Source organism: Scylla paramamosain, chromosome 13, assembly GCF_035594125.1.
Source record: "Scylla paramamosain isolate STU-SP2022 chromosome 13, ASM3559412v1, whole genome shotgun sequence".
NCBI lineage: Eukaryota > Metazoa > Arthropoda > Malacostraca > Decapoda > Portunidae > Scylla > Scylla paramamosain.
In genome coordinates, this window is record NC_087163.1 from 10708016 (window position 1) to 10724653 (window position 16638).

General features: G+C 38.4%; 1 protein-coding gene across 2 annotated transcripts in view; it reads left to right on the plus strand.

The window, feature by feature from the left end:
- Positions 1–16638, plus strand: part of LOC135106428 (uncharacterized) — an 88439-nt gene that overhangs the window by 56307 nt on the left and 15494 nt on the right. For both annotated transcript variants that reach the window (XM_064015434.1, XM_064015435.1), the window contains 3 exons: positions 6933–6976; positions 8349–8447; positions 15938–16098. In XM_064015434.1, the coding sequence (XP_063871504.1) occupies positions 6933–6976; positions 8349–8447; positions 15938–16098 (304 nt within the window). The remainder of the gene's footprint in view (positions 1–6932; positions 6977–8348; positions 8448–15937; positions 16099–16638) is intronic.

Genomic DNA, 16638 nt, shown 5'->3' on the forward strand with positions numbered 1-16638 from the left:
CAGAGACCCGTCTTTGTGTGCTGAGCACATAACAAAGGTGATAGTGTCTGGCATGGAGGCGTATATTCCTCACTCTTTTTCTCGACCTGAACCTTCCAAAGCTTGGTTTAACACAACTTGTTCTCGTGTTCTCCAGCTAGCCAAAAACTGCTTTATTAACAGAAAGTGTTTAACCTCCCTCGTGACTTCTGGCATCTAGCCAAAAACATCTCCATTAACTTTGCTTCTTCTTCTTTCCCTCCTTTATTTCAACCAGATGGTACTACTGCTATCACATGCATTTCTAAAGCTGAACTCTTCGCTCAAAACTTTACTAATAACTCTACCTTAGACGATTCTGGGCTTGTTCCTCCCTCTGACTACTTCATGCTACCTTTTAAAATTCTTCATAATGATGTTTTCCATGTCCTCGCTGGCCTAAACCCTTGGAAGGCTTATGGACCTGATGGGGTCCTTCCTATTGTTCTCCGAAACTGTGCCTCTGTGCTTGCACCTTACCTAGTCAAACTCTTTCAGCTCTGTCTGTCAACATCTACCTTTCCTTCTTGCTAGAAGTTTGCCTACATTCAGCCTGTTCCTAAAAAGGGTGACCGTTCTAGTCCCTCTAAATATCGTCCAATTGCTTTAATTTTCTGCCTATCTAAAGCCTTTGAATCTATCCTTAACAGGAAGATTCTTAAACATCTTTCACTTCACAACCTTCTATCTTATCGCCAGTATGGGTTCTGTCAAGGCCGCTCTACTGGTGATCTTCTGGCTTCCCTTACTGAGTCTTGGTCATCCTCTTTTAGAGATTTTGGTGAAACTTCTGCTGTTGCCTTGGATATATCAAAAGCTTTTGATAGAGTCTGGCACAAAGCTTTGATTTCCAAACTACTCTTCTGCGGCTTCTATCCTTCTATCCGTAACTTCATCTCAAGTTTCTTTTCTAACCGTTCTATTGCTGCTGTGGTAGACAGTCACTGTTCTTCTCCTAAATCTATTAACAGTGGTGTTCCTCAGGGTTCTGTCCTGTCATCCACTCTTTTCTTATTATTCATCAATGACCTTCTAAATCAAACTTTTTACCCTATCCATTCCTACGCTGATGATAACACCCTGCACTTTTCCGTCTTTTCATAGACGTCCAACCCTTCAAGAAGTAAGAACGCCTAACTTCTGATCTTTCTAAAATTTCTGATTGGTGCAGAGCAAACTTGGTATTGTTCAGTCCCTCAAAACTCAATTCCTCCATCTATCAACTCGACACAACCTTCCAGACAACTATCCCCCTCTTCTTGAATGAAACTCAACTGTCCCTCTCTTCTACACTGAACATCCTCGGTCTGTCCTTTACTTATAATCTGAACTGGAAACTTCACATCTCATATCTAGCTAAAACAGCTTCTATAAAGTTAGGTGTTCTGAGACGTCTCCGCCAGTTTTTCTCACTCTCCAGCGTCTAACTCTATACAAGGGCCTTATCTGTCCATGTATGGAGTATGATGCTTCACATCTCTGGGGTGTTCCACTCATGCCGCTCTTCTAGACAGGGTGGAATCAGTAGCTTTTCGTCTCATCAACTCCTCTCCTCTAACTTACTGTCTTCAGCCTCTCTCTCATCGCCACAATATTGCATCTCTAGCTGTCTTCTACCGCTATTTTCATGCTAACTGCTCTTGTGATCTTGCTAACTGCATGCCTCCCCTCCTCCCGCGGCCTCGCTGCACAAGACTTTCTTCTTTCTCTCATTCCTATTCTGTCCACCTCTCTAATGCAAGAGTTAACCAGTATTCTCAATCATTCATCCCTTTCTCTGGTAAACTCTGAAACTACCCGCCTACTTCTGTATTTCCACCTTCCCATAACTTGAATTCCTTCAAGAGGGAGATTTCCAGAGACTTATCCTTCATTTTTTGAGTACCGCTTTGGACTCTTTTCTTGGACTGGCATCTTAGTGGGCTTTTTTATCTATTGGATTTTGTTGCCTCTGGCCAGTGTCACTCCTACATAAAAAAAAAAAAAAAAATGTCTAAAAGAGTGGTATGAGTGGAACCTCCCCAGACATGTGAAGCATACTCAATACATTGACGGATAATGCCCTTGTACAGAGTTAGCAGCTTGAGGAAGGGTGGAGGGATTGAGAAAAACTGGCGGAGACGTCTCAAAACGTCTAACTTTATAGAAGCTGTTTTAGCTAGAGATGAGATGTGAAATTTCCAGTTTAGATTATAAGAAAAGGACAGACCGAGGATGTTATGTGTAGAAGAGAGGAACAGTTGAGTGCCACTGAAGAAGAGAGGATAGTTGTCTGGAAGATCGTGTCGAGTTGACAGATGGAAGAATTGGGTTTTTGAGGCGTTGAACAATACCAAGTTTGCTCTGCCCCAATCAGAAATCTTAAGAAGATCAGAAGCCAGGCGTTCTGTGGCTCCCCTGCGTGAACTGTTTACTTCCTGAAAGGTTCGACGTCTATGAAAAGACGTGGAAGAGTGCAGGGTGATATCATCAACGTAGGAGTGCATTGGACAAGAAGTTTGGTTTAGAAGATCATTAATGAATAAGAGGAAGAGAGTAGGTGACAGGACAGGACTCTGAGGAACACTACTCTTAATAGATTTAGAAAAACAGTGACCGTCTACCACAGCAGTAATAGAACGGTCAGAAAGGAAACTTGAGATGAAGTTGCAGAGAGAAGGGCAGAAGCCGTAGGAGGGAAGTTTGGAAATCAAAGCTTTGTGCCAGACTCTATGAAAAGCTTGTGATATGTCTAAGGCAAATTGCAAAAGTTTCACCAAAATCTCTAAAAGAGGATGACCAAGACTCAGTAAAGAAAACCAGATAATCGCTAGTAGAGTGGCCTTGGCGGAACCCATTTTGGCGAGCAGATAAACGGTTGTAAAGTGATAGATGTTTAAGAATCTTCCTGTTGGGGATAGATTAAAAACTTCAGACAGGTAGTAAATTTAAACAGTAGGATGATAATTTTAGGGATTAGAACCACAATCTCTTTCTGTAATTGTGTTCCGTGTTATATTATTTTAATTATTTATTTATTATTTTTTCGGTGATATCAGGTCGAGTATCTTTTGGGCAGGACGTTTTGAGCTGGCTTCTAGAATATATATCTACGCATTTTAGTTTTTGATGTGCTTCTGTCAAATATGTTTTTCTTTACTTCACCAAAAGATTGTAGAATTCTTTCAGGAATAAAAAAAAAAGAGATAAATAAATAAATGTATATGTGATCTTGCAGGTGCAGGTTAATTTCGCCCTCTCTCTCTCTCTCTCTCTCTCTCTCTCTCTCTCTCTCTCTCTCTCTCTCTCTCTCTCTCTCTCTCTCTCTCTCTCTCTCTCTCTCTCTCTCTCTCTCTCTCTCTCTCTCTCTCTCTCTCTCTCTCTCTCTCTCTCTCTCTCTCTCTCTCTCTCTCTCTCTCTCTCTCTCTCTGTGTGTGTGTGTGTGTGTGTGTGTGTATTCTTATATGTCGAATTTCACTACAAGAGAACATAAATCAACTACAGCACGCCTTGGTATAGGTTAAACACATGAAGCATAAAATATTTAAAAAAAAAAATCTGCAACAGAGTTGTCTATATGTAATCAAGTGCACAATATTTTAATAGTGCTACAGGTGCTCTTCCTAAAAGAGAAACACTGGCATGAATGGTGCGTAAACAACGCAAGACACCAGGCGGAGACCCTTTAACTGACGATATACAGAAATCAATTAGAGGAGAAGATTTTGTTATCTATGAAAGTGACAACCTGCTAATTCTGTCAACGCCTCGAAATGAAAAGTTTCTTGCTTTCAAAGACAATTGGTTGTGTGATAGAACTTTTGATTCTGCGCCATTAAGCTTCCAGCTGTATACAATACATGTTGTGCTGGATGAGAGTCATACTGTTCCCTTGGTATACTGTATCGCAAGGAACAAAAACCAAGTAACTTATTACTTTTTAACACGCTCAAACAAGTAAGACCAGGTCTTAATTCTTTGTCAGTCACCATTGATTATGAAAAGGAGACTCTTAATAGCATCTCTGCTTATTTCCCAAACACAAACATTTATGGATGTTTTTTTTTCCTTTTATTTTGGACAGTGTTTGCGGAGAAAAATACAAGAATACTCGTACAGGCTTGGTATAACGACCCAACAAATGCGTTGACTGTGAAATCTGTTCAAACTTTAGCATTTGTGCCAGTTAATGACGTTGAAAGTTTGAATGAATTTGTCTCATCTTTAGATGATGAAACTGATGAACTTCTCTCAGAATATCTTCACTACTTTGAAGCGACATGGATTGGTGTTATACAACATGGAAGACGACGAAGACCAGCGTTTGATCTCAGCATGTGGAACACAACAGAGAGAACTATAAACGGCATTCCACGAACAACAAACTCTTTAGAAGGATAGCATAAAGCGTTTGAGCAGAGCAGCAATCACCCTCAAACTCTTTGCCGTCTGGTTTCAAACTAAGAAAAGAGCAGTCATATTGGGAGTTGACAAGTGAGCAGGTACAATCAGGAGTAGAGTTATTAAACCAGTTATTAAACTCAAGACTAAAGTCTCTCACTGATAAGAGTGAGAATTGATTTCTTGAGAGCAATTACCTCCAGTCTTTAAATATTTATGGTCTTTGATTTTTATAATACATGTTTTTAAATAAATTTCCTTATAATTAATAAATTTTAAACTTTTGTCACTTACAATAAAGATTTGTTTTTATTTTGCTTTTTAACCTTTTTAACTCTTTGGCCAAATGTCTGGTCAGTTCGTCTGTCTGTCTTTAAAACTGAAAGTAATATATAAAAAAAAATATGTCTGTTCGGCCAAGTGTCCGTTCGGCCAAGTTTCTGTTCCGTCAAATGTCCGTCAGCCAAATGTCAGTTCGGCCGAATGTCCGTCGGTGAAATATCCGTAAGCCAAATGTCCGTCGGAGAAATGTCAGGGAACTCTTATTTTAGCATCAGTGACAATAAGATCGCTGATGCTGCCGCCAAGACTGCCCTGTCTGATGAAACACCACACAGCTTCCTCTTCCTTTCTACACCGCAAGACGCCTCATCTCTTGCATAAGCCAAACCTCCTGGAACAACACACTTCATATCACTTCTATGGGTCAATACTGCAGAGACTTCTCCCCACAGCCTTAGGTGAAGAAACAGTCAAGCGTGATGGATGTAGCTCACCCGCCTCTCCCTAGTCAAGCAACACTCATCACTCCCCTATATTGCCTGCGTTTGACCCTTTCTTTCACTGTTCCTGGTGCAAGAACATACAGGGCACCATGGAACACTTCCTGCTGCAGTGACCACGTTTCTTTTCACACCGTGCCTTGTTTCGCAGCTATCTCCTAGCCCTGTGAGTCGCCAGTTTTGACCTCCCCAACCTGCTGACAGCGATAGGCGTTCACCCCTCACAACAGTCTGCAGTTATTCGCCTCAACTGCGCATAAATTAAGAAAACAAGACAGCTGCCATGCTCACACCATAGGACGTCACCAGGGCTCATAAATCACAATCTCAAAGCCCTGAAGAAAGAAGAATAGGGAGCTCGAGCTGCCGAGCTCCTGCATATTGCATTGTCGCGTGTGACGATTTTCGCAAAGAACGGACGTTTTTCAGTAGTATATAATTATTCTATGGCCAAGGATTTTGTCTCTTCTAAAAATCCGTTGTTTCAAAGATTGAGTGTATATATATATATATATATATATATATATATATATATATATATATATATATATATATATATATATATATATATATATATATATATATATATATATATACATAGAGAGAGAGAGAGAGAGAGAGAGAGAGAGAGAGAGAGAGAGAGAGAGAGAGAGAGAGAGAGAGAGAGATTTTGGTAAAACTTTTGCTGTTGCCTTAGACATATCGAAAGCTTTTGATAAAGTCTGCCACAAAGCTTTGATTTCCAAACTACCATCCTACGGCTTCTATCCTTCTCTCTGTAAATTCATCTTAAGATTCCTTTCTGACAGTTCTATTGCTGCTATGATGAAGGTCACTGTTCTTCTCCTAAATATATTAACAGTGGTGTTCCTCAGGGTTCCTTCCTGTCACCCATTCTCTTCCTGTTTTTCATCAATGACCTTCTAAACCAAACTTCTTGTACTATCCACTCCTACGCTGATGATACCACCTTGCACTTTTCCACATCTTTTCATAGACGTGCAACCCTTTAGGAAGTAAACATTTCACGCAGGGAAGCCACAGAACGCCTGACTTCTGATCTTTTTAAAATTTCTGATTGGGGCAGGGCAAACTTGGTATTGTTCAGTGCCTCAAAAACTCATATATATATATATATATATATATATATATATATATATATATATATATATATATATATATATATATATATATATATATATATATATATATATATATATATATATATATATATATATATATATATATATATATATATGTATATATATCGTGCTATATTAAGACCTGACAGCATAACACTGGTTCACCCTTACCCCTTCATAATGAAATTGCCCCTTGCACTGTCTAATACTGTAAGTTATATGTATCATAATATTAAAGATTACAACCTAACGTAACTAACCTAATATTAAGAGTACTTTATCAAAGATCCCCAAGGTGAAAGGCAAACAGAAAAAAAAAGAATAAATAAATACAATAAATAAATAAATAATTAAAAAGACAGCCTTTTTGATTGAGATGAAAACAATGATTCACTTTTGCATACAGGTACGCCTATGTTAGATGGAATTGTTAGATTGAAGATGAAAATAGATCATACCTTGGAGATGGCCACGAAGTTATAAACACCTCACTCCCATGTGACAGTACTTAGATTCCCTAATGGCATCGGCAGTACTACACTTTTACATAAAGAACACAATTAGTCTATTACCGAAATGTCCATTTACATTATGTAATATGTCCTTACAGGTCAGGAGTACACCTACGACCAAGACCTCGACCAGTACAATGAGGTAGGTCAGTCGGATTTTTTACACACACACACACACACACACACACACACACACACACACACACACACACACACACGCACAATTTTTTTCTAGGGTTGTGGAACTACATATAAAAAAAGAGAAAAGTGGTACATAAAAAAAAGGAAAAGTATGCTGGAGGTCGAAGAAAAAAAATAAAATAAACAGGTATTCTCTTTCAATGAGACTAGACTCAACTAAAGCGTCAAGGGTGAGACTTCAGGGATACAAGATTACCACATAAGGGAAAAAAAAAAATGCAAGGAGGCGGAAACATGATATTGTCAAGTAAAGGACTTAAAGTGCAATATATAGATATAGAAACATTTGATGAGATGTAGTTAAGAGCAGTTAAAATTAAAACCAAGGAAGTTGATATAATGATAGCAACCTTATATATATATATATATATATATATATATATATATATATATATATATATATATATATATATATATATATATATATATATATATATATATATATATACACCGGGATATATATAATGAAGAGACAGGGAAAGTGCAAAGAACAGCCACAAACTGGTTACCTCATATGAAATATCTTAGCTATGAAGAAAGGCTTGACAAAAAGAAACTCGCAAAACTAGAGGAGGGACAAAAACGACGCGATATGATCATGATGTACAAATGTGTAGAAGAAAAATGAAAGTTTGATATCATGGATTTTGTGTTGCTACAACAATTAATACTAAGGGAACACAGTAAAAAAAAATGTACAAAAAAAAAAAAGGCGAAGAAAGATGTGAAAATACAACTTTCCTAAAAGAGGAATCAGCCAATGGAATGCCTTGACTGTTGTGGGTGCAGGGCGTATTACTGGCTTTAAAAATAATTATGACAAGTCAACTTTAAGAGAATGGACATTACGACCCTGACTCAATCCTGTAAAATATAATTGCTCAAGAATAATTATGTAAGAGCTTTCGATCTACTTTGTTAATTACTTTTCCATTTGATACTTAAGGCCTACCAATGAGAACTGCCATCTTTCCATTTACCATTTTTGACAAGTCTTCATAAAATATTACAATATGTTTATGAAACTTGTAGATTGGTTTCTGGTTTTGTACATAAAATCATCAATCCCAATTTATGTGTTATTTCTTTCTCTAACATTACGTATCTCCGTTGCTCACTTGTTTTTGTTTTTTTTTACAATTTTTACACATAGCTATGCTAGACGATCATTTTATTTTTTTCTACTTAGTACCATTGTCTAGACACTCTTTTATTTCTCCATAACATATTCCTGCGATAGTGCTTGTCTCTGACAAGTTTAACATATATTGGTTTTCTCTGACAAACTTAACATTCTTGCTAAACATTAACAGTTCGAGCTGCTGCGACTGATGAAGAGACTCGAGCGTGAGAGGAACAACCTGTATAGTGACCTCAGAAATAGCAGCTGGCTTCTCGACAACCACTCTAAGGTGTGTGTGTGTGTGTGTGTGTGTTTGTGTGTATGTGAGTGTGTGTGTGTGTGTGTGTGTGTGTGTGTGTGTGTGTGTGTGTGTGTGTGTGTGTGTGTGTTACATCCTCTGCAGGTATGATATCTTGTTGGAATCCTTCCTGTTGACCTAGGTAAGTACTTTGGTATCGTTCCTTTTATGGTAAAACTCTTCTAAATACACCAACATATATTTTTTCGCTGTTGCTGGAAGTTCGCCTACATTCAACCTGTTCATAACTAACGATTTATAATTTAGATTATATTGTTTTTTTTTTCGAAATATTTTCCTTTTATTGTCAAAATGAAAATTCTTAAAAGTCTATCGGCTCTCAATTTTCTTTCTGATCTTCAGTATGAATTCCGTAAAGGACGATCAACTGGCTATCTTATAGCTTTTCTTACTAAATCTTGGTAACAAGGATTCTTAAGGATTTTGATGAATACTTTTTTGTTGCCTTATGGCTTACATATATTAAAAGCTTCTCGAGTGTTCTAAGACTTTTAATAGTGGTGTTTCAGGGGAGCGAGGGTTCTACATACCTCATCGTGTTGGCAAAATTCAAACAAGAAAACAACAGGGCTTTACCCTATCACCCAATCTCTTCCTATTACTCATAAATTCAGCTAAACGTTTTGTACTTTCCACTCTTATGCTGATGACTATCCTGCATTTCTCACATCTATTTGACGAACGTTCACCTCAATAGGGATTAAACAAATTACCCAGAGAACATACAAAACTCTTCACTTTAGAGCTTCCCTAAAGTTTCTGAGTGGAAAAGAAAAGAAAAAGTTTTGTTCAATACCTCTAAAACTCACTTTCTTCATATGTCTAATCGACATTGTCCTTATCCCCTTTTCTTTAATTACAACAATGTCCGTCCCCTATTTTGAATCTATTTTGACCATCTTTAACTGAAAATCCCAGCTGGAAACAACTTCTCTGAAGTTCATATATTGTGTCGTCTTTTTCAGTTTTTTGTTTTTGTTCGGATGTTAACCCTATATATTTCTCCTTGTATGGAGAAAGGACTCATATATTGTAACTCTACTCACACAGTCCTGTTGAGGTTTTTCGGTTAGTTTCTCTGTTTTCAGTCTTTCACATTCCACCGATATGTTCCGTACCTTCTTATTTTCAACCGTTGTGTCTATCGTTACTGCTCTTCTAATATGAGCATTGCTGTTATAGTCAGTGGATCATGTTGAACAACAAAAAAATCTTACATCTGATATGAACATTCACTGTATTGCTGCTAATTGTGTTCCCAGGCTTTTGGCCACCGAACAGAAGGAACACCTGGCAGAGGTCTGCCAAAAATCCTGTCAATGGGGACTAGATGCGTTAACCTTTATGTTAACGGTCACCATTAAAAACGAAACTAAGGTCTTCGGGCCCCTTGCGATTTTTCTTCTTTCCGAAGGTGAAACTGCAATTGAATGGATGCCATTTTGACGAGGAGTTTCAGCGCGAGTAGCAGGCGACTGACACGTTACAAGCGTTAGAGTTTTGTAACAGTGAAATATTGTTAGTTTAAATCTGATTATTCAGGAACCAGAAGTGCAAGGTTAATATTCTGAGGGTAGTGATAATTGTTTTCCTCTCTTAGTTTACTCATAAAATATCTAAATAGGAATATCTATTATCTGTAATAATTTATTAACGACTAACGTTATGAATATTATATTAAAAGAATCGATGGTGGGTAGGCAGAAGGAACATAAAGGATATACATAGAACCCTGTGAAATCTATCACCTACCTTGTCACACTGTCACATAACATCACAAGCACCTCGCCCAGAAACGCCGCACCATCCTCGAAGCAGAGATCTAGCCAGCTGAAAGGGTATGTGCTGTTTGCTTGAGCGAACACCTACACGGATAAATAACTGGACAAAGACTTAAAACCAAAACACTCCAAATATACTTACTGATCATTGAGTGTATGAAACTGGAAGTAAGTGCGTGTGACACCGGAAAAAAAAAAAAAAATACGACTTAATCGTGGTGACACATTGAAAGTGACCATGACAGAAACTACGAATAATTTGCTTACTGGTAATGTATTTGAGGATAACAGAACCATATGGGCTCAAGCCCCATTATTTAAAATTTGAGAAAACTGCATCCAAAGTTTATCAACAATAACACCATTTCTAAGAAAGACATCGATTTCAAATAAGTTTCAGACGAAAACCCTGCTCTTTAGATTTTTTTTACCCCCCCAAAAAAAAAAAAGATCGCAGGGTGCGTATGCGCGCTAACACGTAAAATGTTTTAAGTTTGTGTACATTTTTTTTTTTTTTTGCATGATCTGGGATTTAAACCTTAATAACATGTTTTATCTGAAATAAATAAAGTTTTTAACATCTTCCAGGTATCACAACAACAAAAAGAACAGAGTATATCAACAACAACAACAACAGTAATAAAATAATAATAATAATAATAATAATAATAATAATAATAATAATAATAATAAACTACATGAAACAAAAGTATCATAGACTCAGAGTATTGAAAAATAGAAAATACTAGTATTGGTACTCCAGTACATTAGTTACTTAAAAGAAAGCAACAAATTGAAGGATGAATGAATGTTATGTTAAAGAATGTCATTAAAATAATAAGTCAGTAATGATGGTAAGATAAAGTATTAACAGGTGTCACTGGTTAGTCAGAGGAAAAGATTGGGTATGTAGGATATTTGAGCAGGCCTCGGGGAGGAAGCGTGAGGAAAGCTAATAAGCAGCGCGGTGACTGGCTCTTGGTGACATGTTCTGAATTTGTTCTGAATTAAGGCGTCCCTTGGCTCAACCACCGTACGCAACACGTGAATCCCAAGTCGTTAAGTCGTGACTCCACTTGCTACTACAGGAGTTTCAACCATATGGAAGGTGGAAAACAGTGTTGCAAACGTCATACTTAGACAGATGAGAGTTGCCAATTCTTTTGATATGTGTAACTCCATATTCGGGGAGGTGGTGCTTGAACCCCTATGGTCCTGATGATGAAATGAGAAAATGTTGTGTTTTCTGTATGTCTAACTATTTTAATTTCTACTATTAGTGATATGGCGTTAATTGATGCAGTGTGTGTGTGTGTGTGTGTGTGTGTGTTGTTACGACTGAAACTCAACCTCTCACAACTGCCTCTTCATCTCGTATCAGCTTCCCTTCCCTTTACCGACAGGGGAAAATATAATTCTAAACCTATTTCACTTGCAGGAAAGGGCTAGCATGTACATGTTCTAGGAAGAGACACATACAACACAAGATGAGGCTTTAATATTCTGTTGAGCGAGTGGGTTTGAAGCCTTTTTGGGATGTTGCTCACAGCATATTAAAGCTTTCTCGTCCGAGTCCACTTATCTTCAGTCTCTCGGAAGACCGACTCTCCTCCCTTAAACACAATGGCAAGTCTGGAAAAAAAAAAGAAAAAGAAGATAACCAAACACGAAACATACTATTATGATCTTCTGGTCAGAGACAAACAAGACACTTCATAAGACCAGTTGCATTTTAAACAATCACACAATAGACAGGAGACAGGAGAGACAGGCACGACTCCGACGAAATCAACAATCCTATAAACCCCTTTTAGGCTGACCAGGAGGGGTCAATAGCTCGCTGAAAAAATAAATAAATAAAAAAATTAAAAAAAAAAAATATATATATATATATATATATATATATATATATATATATATATATATATATATATATATATATATATATATATATATATATATATATATCGATCGAGCCGGGAGCCGAGACGTGTTTCCAAAGCTTCATCCTTAATGATACCGCCACGGTGTGGTCGAGATGGTATTCGAAGGCGATGGGTAGTTGGAGAGATTAGTGATTGACGAGGCGGGTACGAAGGCTGTAAAAAAAAATAAAATAAAATATATATATATATATATATATATATATATATATATATATATATATATATATATATATATATATATATATATATATATATATATATATATATAATACAAAGACTATCACGACGAATTGAGTAAAGGACGTCCAAAAGTCTTCTGAGACGCCGAGAGCACGGTCCCACCGACAGGCCAATAACATATACTGAACAGTACATGTACATGTACTGTACAGTACATGCCTAGCTAATACCACAGGCACTATCTAGTTTAAAATCCACCCTGAAAATGCACATCACTCAATGGTTTTTCCTCGCGCACATCTCTCTAATACAAGGCTCAGACTTCAACTGAAGTACTGGACTGACTGATTAATGAAGCCAAGCACCCAAACAAAGCCGCTGCGTGGCTTGGTCACATGATAAGGTTGGGGGGAGAGGGGGAAGAAGGGTGGAAGGGAAGAACATGGGGGTTGGACCCACAAAGGACGCAAGATTGCACCCTGCCAATGGGTCAACCGCGTGGTAGGAAAATCATCTTAAGTTCATTAAATTTGTTGCAGTCTTATTTAAGGGGCTAGCTGAAAGTGAACTCTTTTATACTAAACTGTGAGTTTTTGTTCTCTCTAGGGTATTAGTCTCATCGAGCCAGGTCATCTGGAAAGGGGGAAATAAATAAATAATTCAATATGAACTAGACATCACTAAACTTACTCTAAACTTACACTAAAACTTACACTAAACTCTCTCTCTCTCTCTCCCTCTCTCTCTCTTGTCTCGATTCGAACACAGCCCCGCACTATGACCGCCACCCTTTTACGCTTTTTGGCGGAAGCTGTGTGGCGTCTCATGCCGCTGTAGGAGTTTATTTTGAGACGCCAGTTTAAAATGAGACGTACCAACTTACCGTACTGTAACGCAGTGAGTTTGGCTTCAGATTCCGCGACATACGGACCCCGCAGTCAGTCCGCCTCTTAAACGCATATAGAGGGAGGATTGCTCTGCATGGTGTAGATAGCCTGCTCCATTACATTAAGTCCACAAAATAGGCAAACAAACCTGTCTCATGCTTACCAACAGCCATCTTAATAAATTATATGAATAAAGGCTTGTATAATCGGAGAAGGAGAGAAGGAGAAAAAAAAAAGCATGAGAGAGAGCGTCTCATTTTAACCCGGTGTAGTAAGTTCAAGTGACCATCAGTTTCAAGAGAGCGCCCGCAGCCTTACTTTGACTGCCAGGTCTACGACGCATTCACTCCTTGCCATGGTATGTCCATTTAACTGGTTGGTGAGATAAGTACGTATGTGATAGAATCGCAACCCTTAGAATGAGGAAGAAATTGTTTAGTAGAAAAATTTATTGAAGCACAAGTACAATATCTACCTTATCACCCAGTCATATGCTTTCATCTTTACAAGAAAATTCATCCCTTACCGAGTATGGTTCATTGAAAAAAAAAAAAAACATTGAGGCAACGAAGATTACAAAAAAAAAAAAAAAATGTAAGAATAATAGTAGTGGATACGAAAATTATGTATCTGATTATTCAAACCATCCCAAGAAACTACGAGCCAAATATCTACCAAATTCATCATCAGAGCAACGAGGAGATGCTTACTCCTTGACGGCAGAACGCAAATGAGGTCTGGCACGATGTTCACGCATGCGCAGACCCTTAGTGCTGGATGGACCTTGAGTGAACTTACACCGGACTTGGCGGCTGGCGCTTCCTTATATACCAGTATTTTTATGATATACAGCAGCCTGTTATCACTGAGTTTATTTGACATTTTCACTGCGGCACACTGAGCATACCATAAACACCCTGGAATACTACCAACAAGCAAGAAAGTTACAACCTAGAACATATGGCGGTAGCGGGGGATGGAGGATTTCCGTGCCTGTCTCCTGCCTACATATCCTGTCTGCTCGCCAGTTACTCCAGCCTCAGTTGCTGCCTTGGCCGTTCTTCTGAGCCACTGATACTACTACGTACGCTACCATGTCAACGGTGCCTTCAGCTGCTTCAGAGCCTCTGTCAGACTTTCTCCTGCCTGCCTGCCAGTCAGCCTGTGTTCCCATACGACTTCAAGTCATCACCGACGCATCTCTATTACTTTAGTGATGCTCTTCCTGTCGCTGCAAGACCTTGGACTTCTCAGCCGTCAGTCTTCGCTTCACTGCTGCATCTCGACTGCTTCATTGGTGTTGTTCCTTTCGTTTCAATACCTTAGACTTCTCAGCCGTCAGTCTTCGCTTCAATGCTACACCTCGTTCGAATGCTTCAATGTTGTTGTTCCTGTCGCTTCAAGACCTTGGACTTCTCAGCCGTCAGTCTTCGCTTCAATGCTGCATCTCGACTGCTTCATTGCCGTTGTTCCTGTCCTTTCAAGACTTATGACTTCTCAGCCGTCAGTCTTCACCTCAATGCTGCTTCTTGACTGTTTCAATGCTGTTATTCCTTTCGCTTCAAGACCATTAACTTCTCAGCCGTTATTTTTCGCTTCAATGCTGCATCTCGACTGCTTCAATGCAGTTGTTCCTGTCGCTTCAAGACTTAAGACTTCTCAGGCGTCAGACTTCGCTTCAATATTGTATCATCGACTTCTTTAGTGCTGCTGTTCCCGTCGCTTTACGGCTTTGGACTTCTCAGCCGCCATTCTTCGCATCGTCGCCGTGTGCATTATTAGTGTATAGCCAGTGCAGTGTTATTTTTACAAGTCATATATTACTTCATATTTTCCATGTTTCAGATACCCAGTGATGTCATTGTGTTATTTCCTCTTGACTTACACAGATAAACACGATGTACGTATTTATACACTATCATTTGTCATTTGTTCAGACATTAATCGTTTTTATGATGAGTGACTCATTCCATGTCCGTAAACGCATACATTTATTTTCATTTGTGACCTGCGTGTCACTCACATGTCCCCATATTATGTTTTGCGAGGCATGGGGGTATGCCTCAGATGTGTGGCAGAGCTATGTTCCAGTTCGGACACAGCCCCGCACTTACGCTTTTTGGCGGTGCTGTGTGGCGTCTCCCGCTGCCTGCTCCTTGTCCTTCCCGCCGCTGATGCACTCAGTCTCAGTCAAGCCTTGGGTAGACTCGTTCCCGGACTTAACGGCAGGGTCTCCCTCGTGTACCAGTATTTTTTATAACAGTATAGCAGCCCATTATCTCTGAGTTTATTTGACACCTCCACTGGAACACACAGGACAACATAAACACCCTGGAGTATTACCAACAAGCAAACAAGGAAGTTAAAATCTTGTACATTATATATATATATATATATATATATATATATATATATATATATATATATATATATATATATATATATATATATATATATATATATATATATATATATATATATATATATATAATGTGATGGAGTATGTTTCATTATATTTCCACGCATAAAAAGACTAAATAGAAATACAAAAAGCTGGCACAAACATTCTCTCAGTAATACCTACATCTCCAAGTCCCTTTCTTTATAGATTTCTAATGACGATTTAATCATTATTATGGTGATTGACTCATGCCATGTCCGTACAGGAATACCACCACCTGAAAGAACTCATTCGGGCTTACACGGGAGATCTTACAGTTGTCAATAGGTCTCTGGAACACCTATGGCGTCAACGGAATTTCGGCCACGATTCCGGATTAGCTGGCGGCTCAACACCCGTCACTTCGCCTGGAGGAGTGAAATGGAGGTAAGATTGAAGTATTCCAATTGGTACGTATATGATTACACAAATTGCACAGGTAATTATTCTAGATACTTAGCTAATTTCATATTTCACGTAATCTGACATGAGTTTTCTAGTAGACATTATTCATTATATTATGCATTTGAAGCACACACACACGCACACACATACACACACACACACACACACACACACACACACACACACACACACACACACACACACACACACACACATAGACACACACACACACACACACACACACACACACACACACATATATATATATATATATATATATATATATATATATATATATATATATATATATATATATATATATATATATATATATATGATATAAGTGAGTGCTCCCCTTCGCCCACTCCCCTATAGGTCATTGCCTGAGACATCGAAAGAGGAATCATTCTCATGGGCTAGTCGGTGTTTGAGCCAGGCCAGGAGTTAGAAGTGCGAGATAGAGGACGAGAGAGACAAGGAGAACATTGGGGGGAGGGGATATAGTTAGAGGGCCCTTTTTAG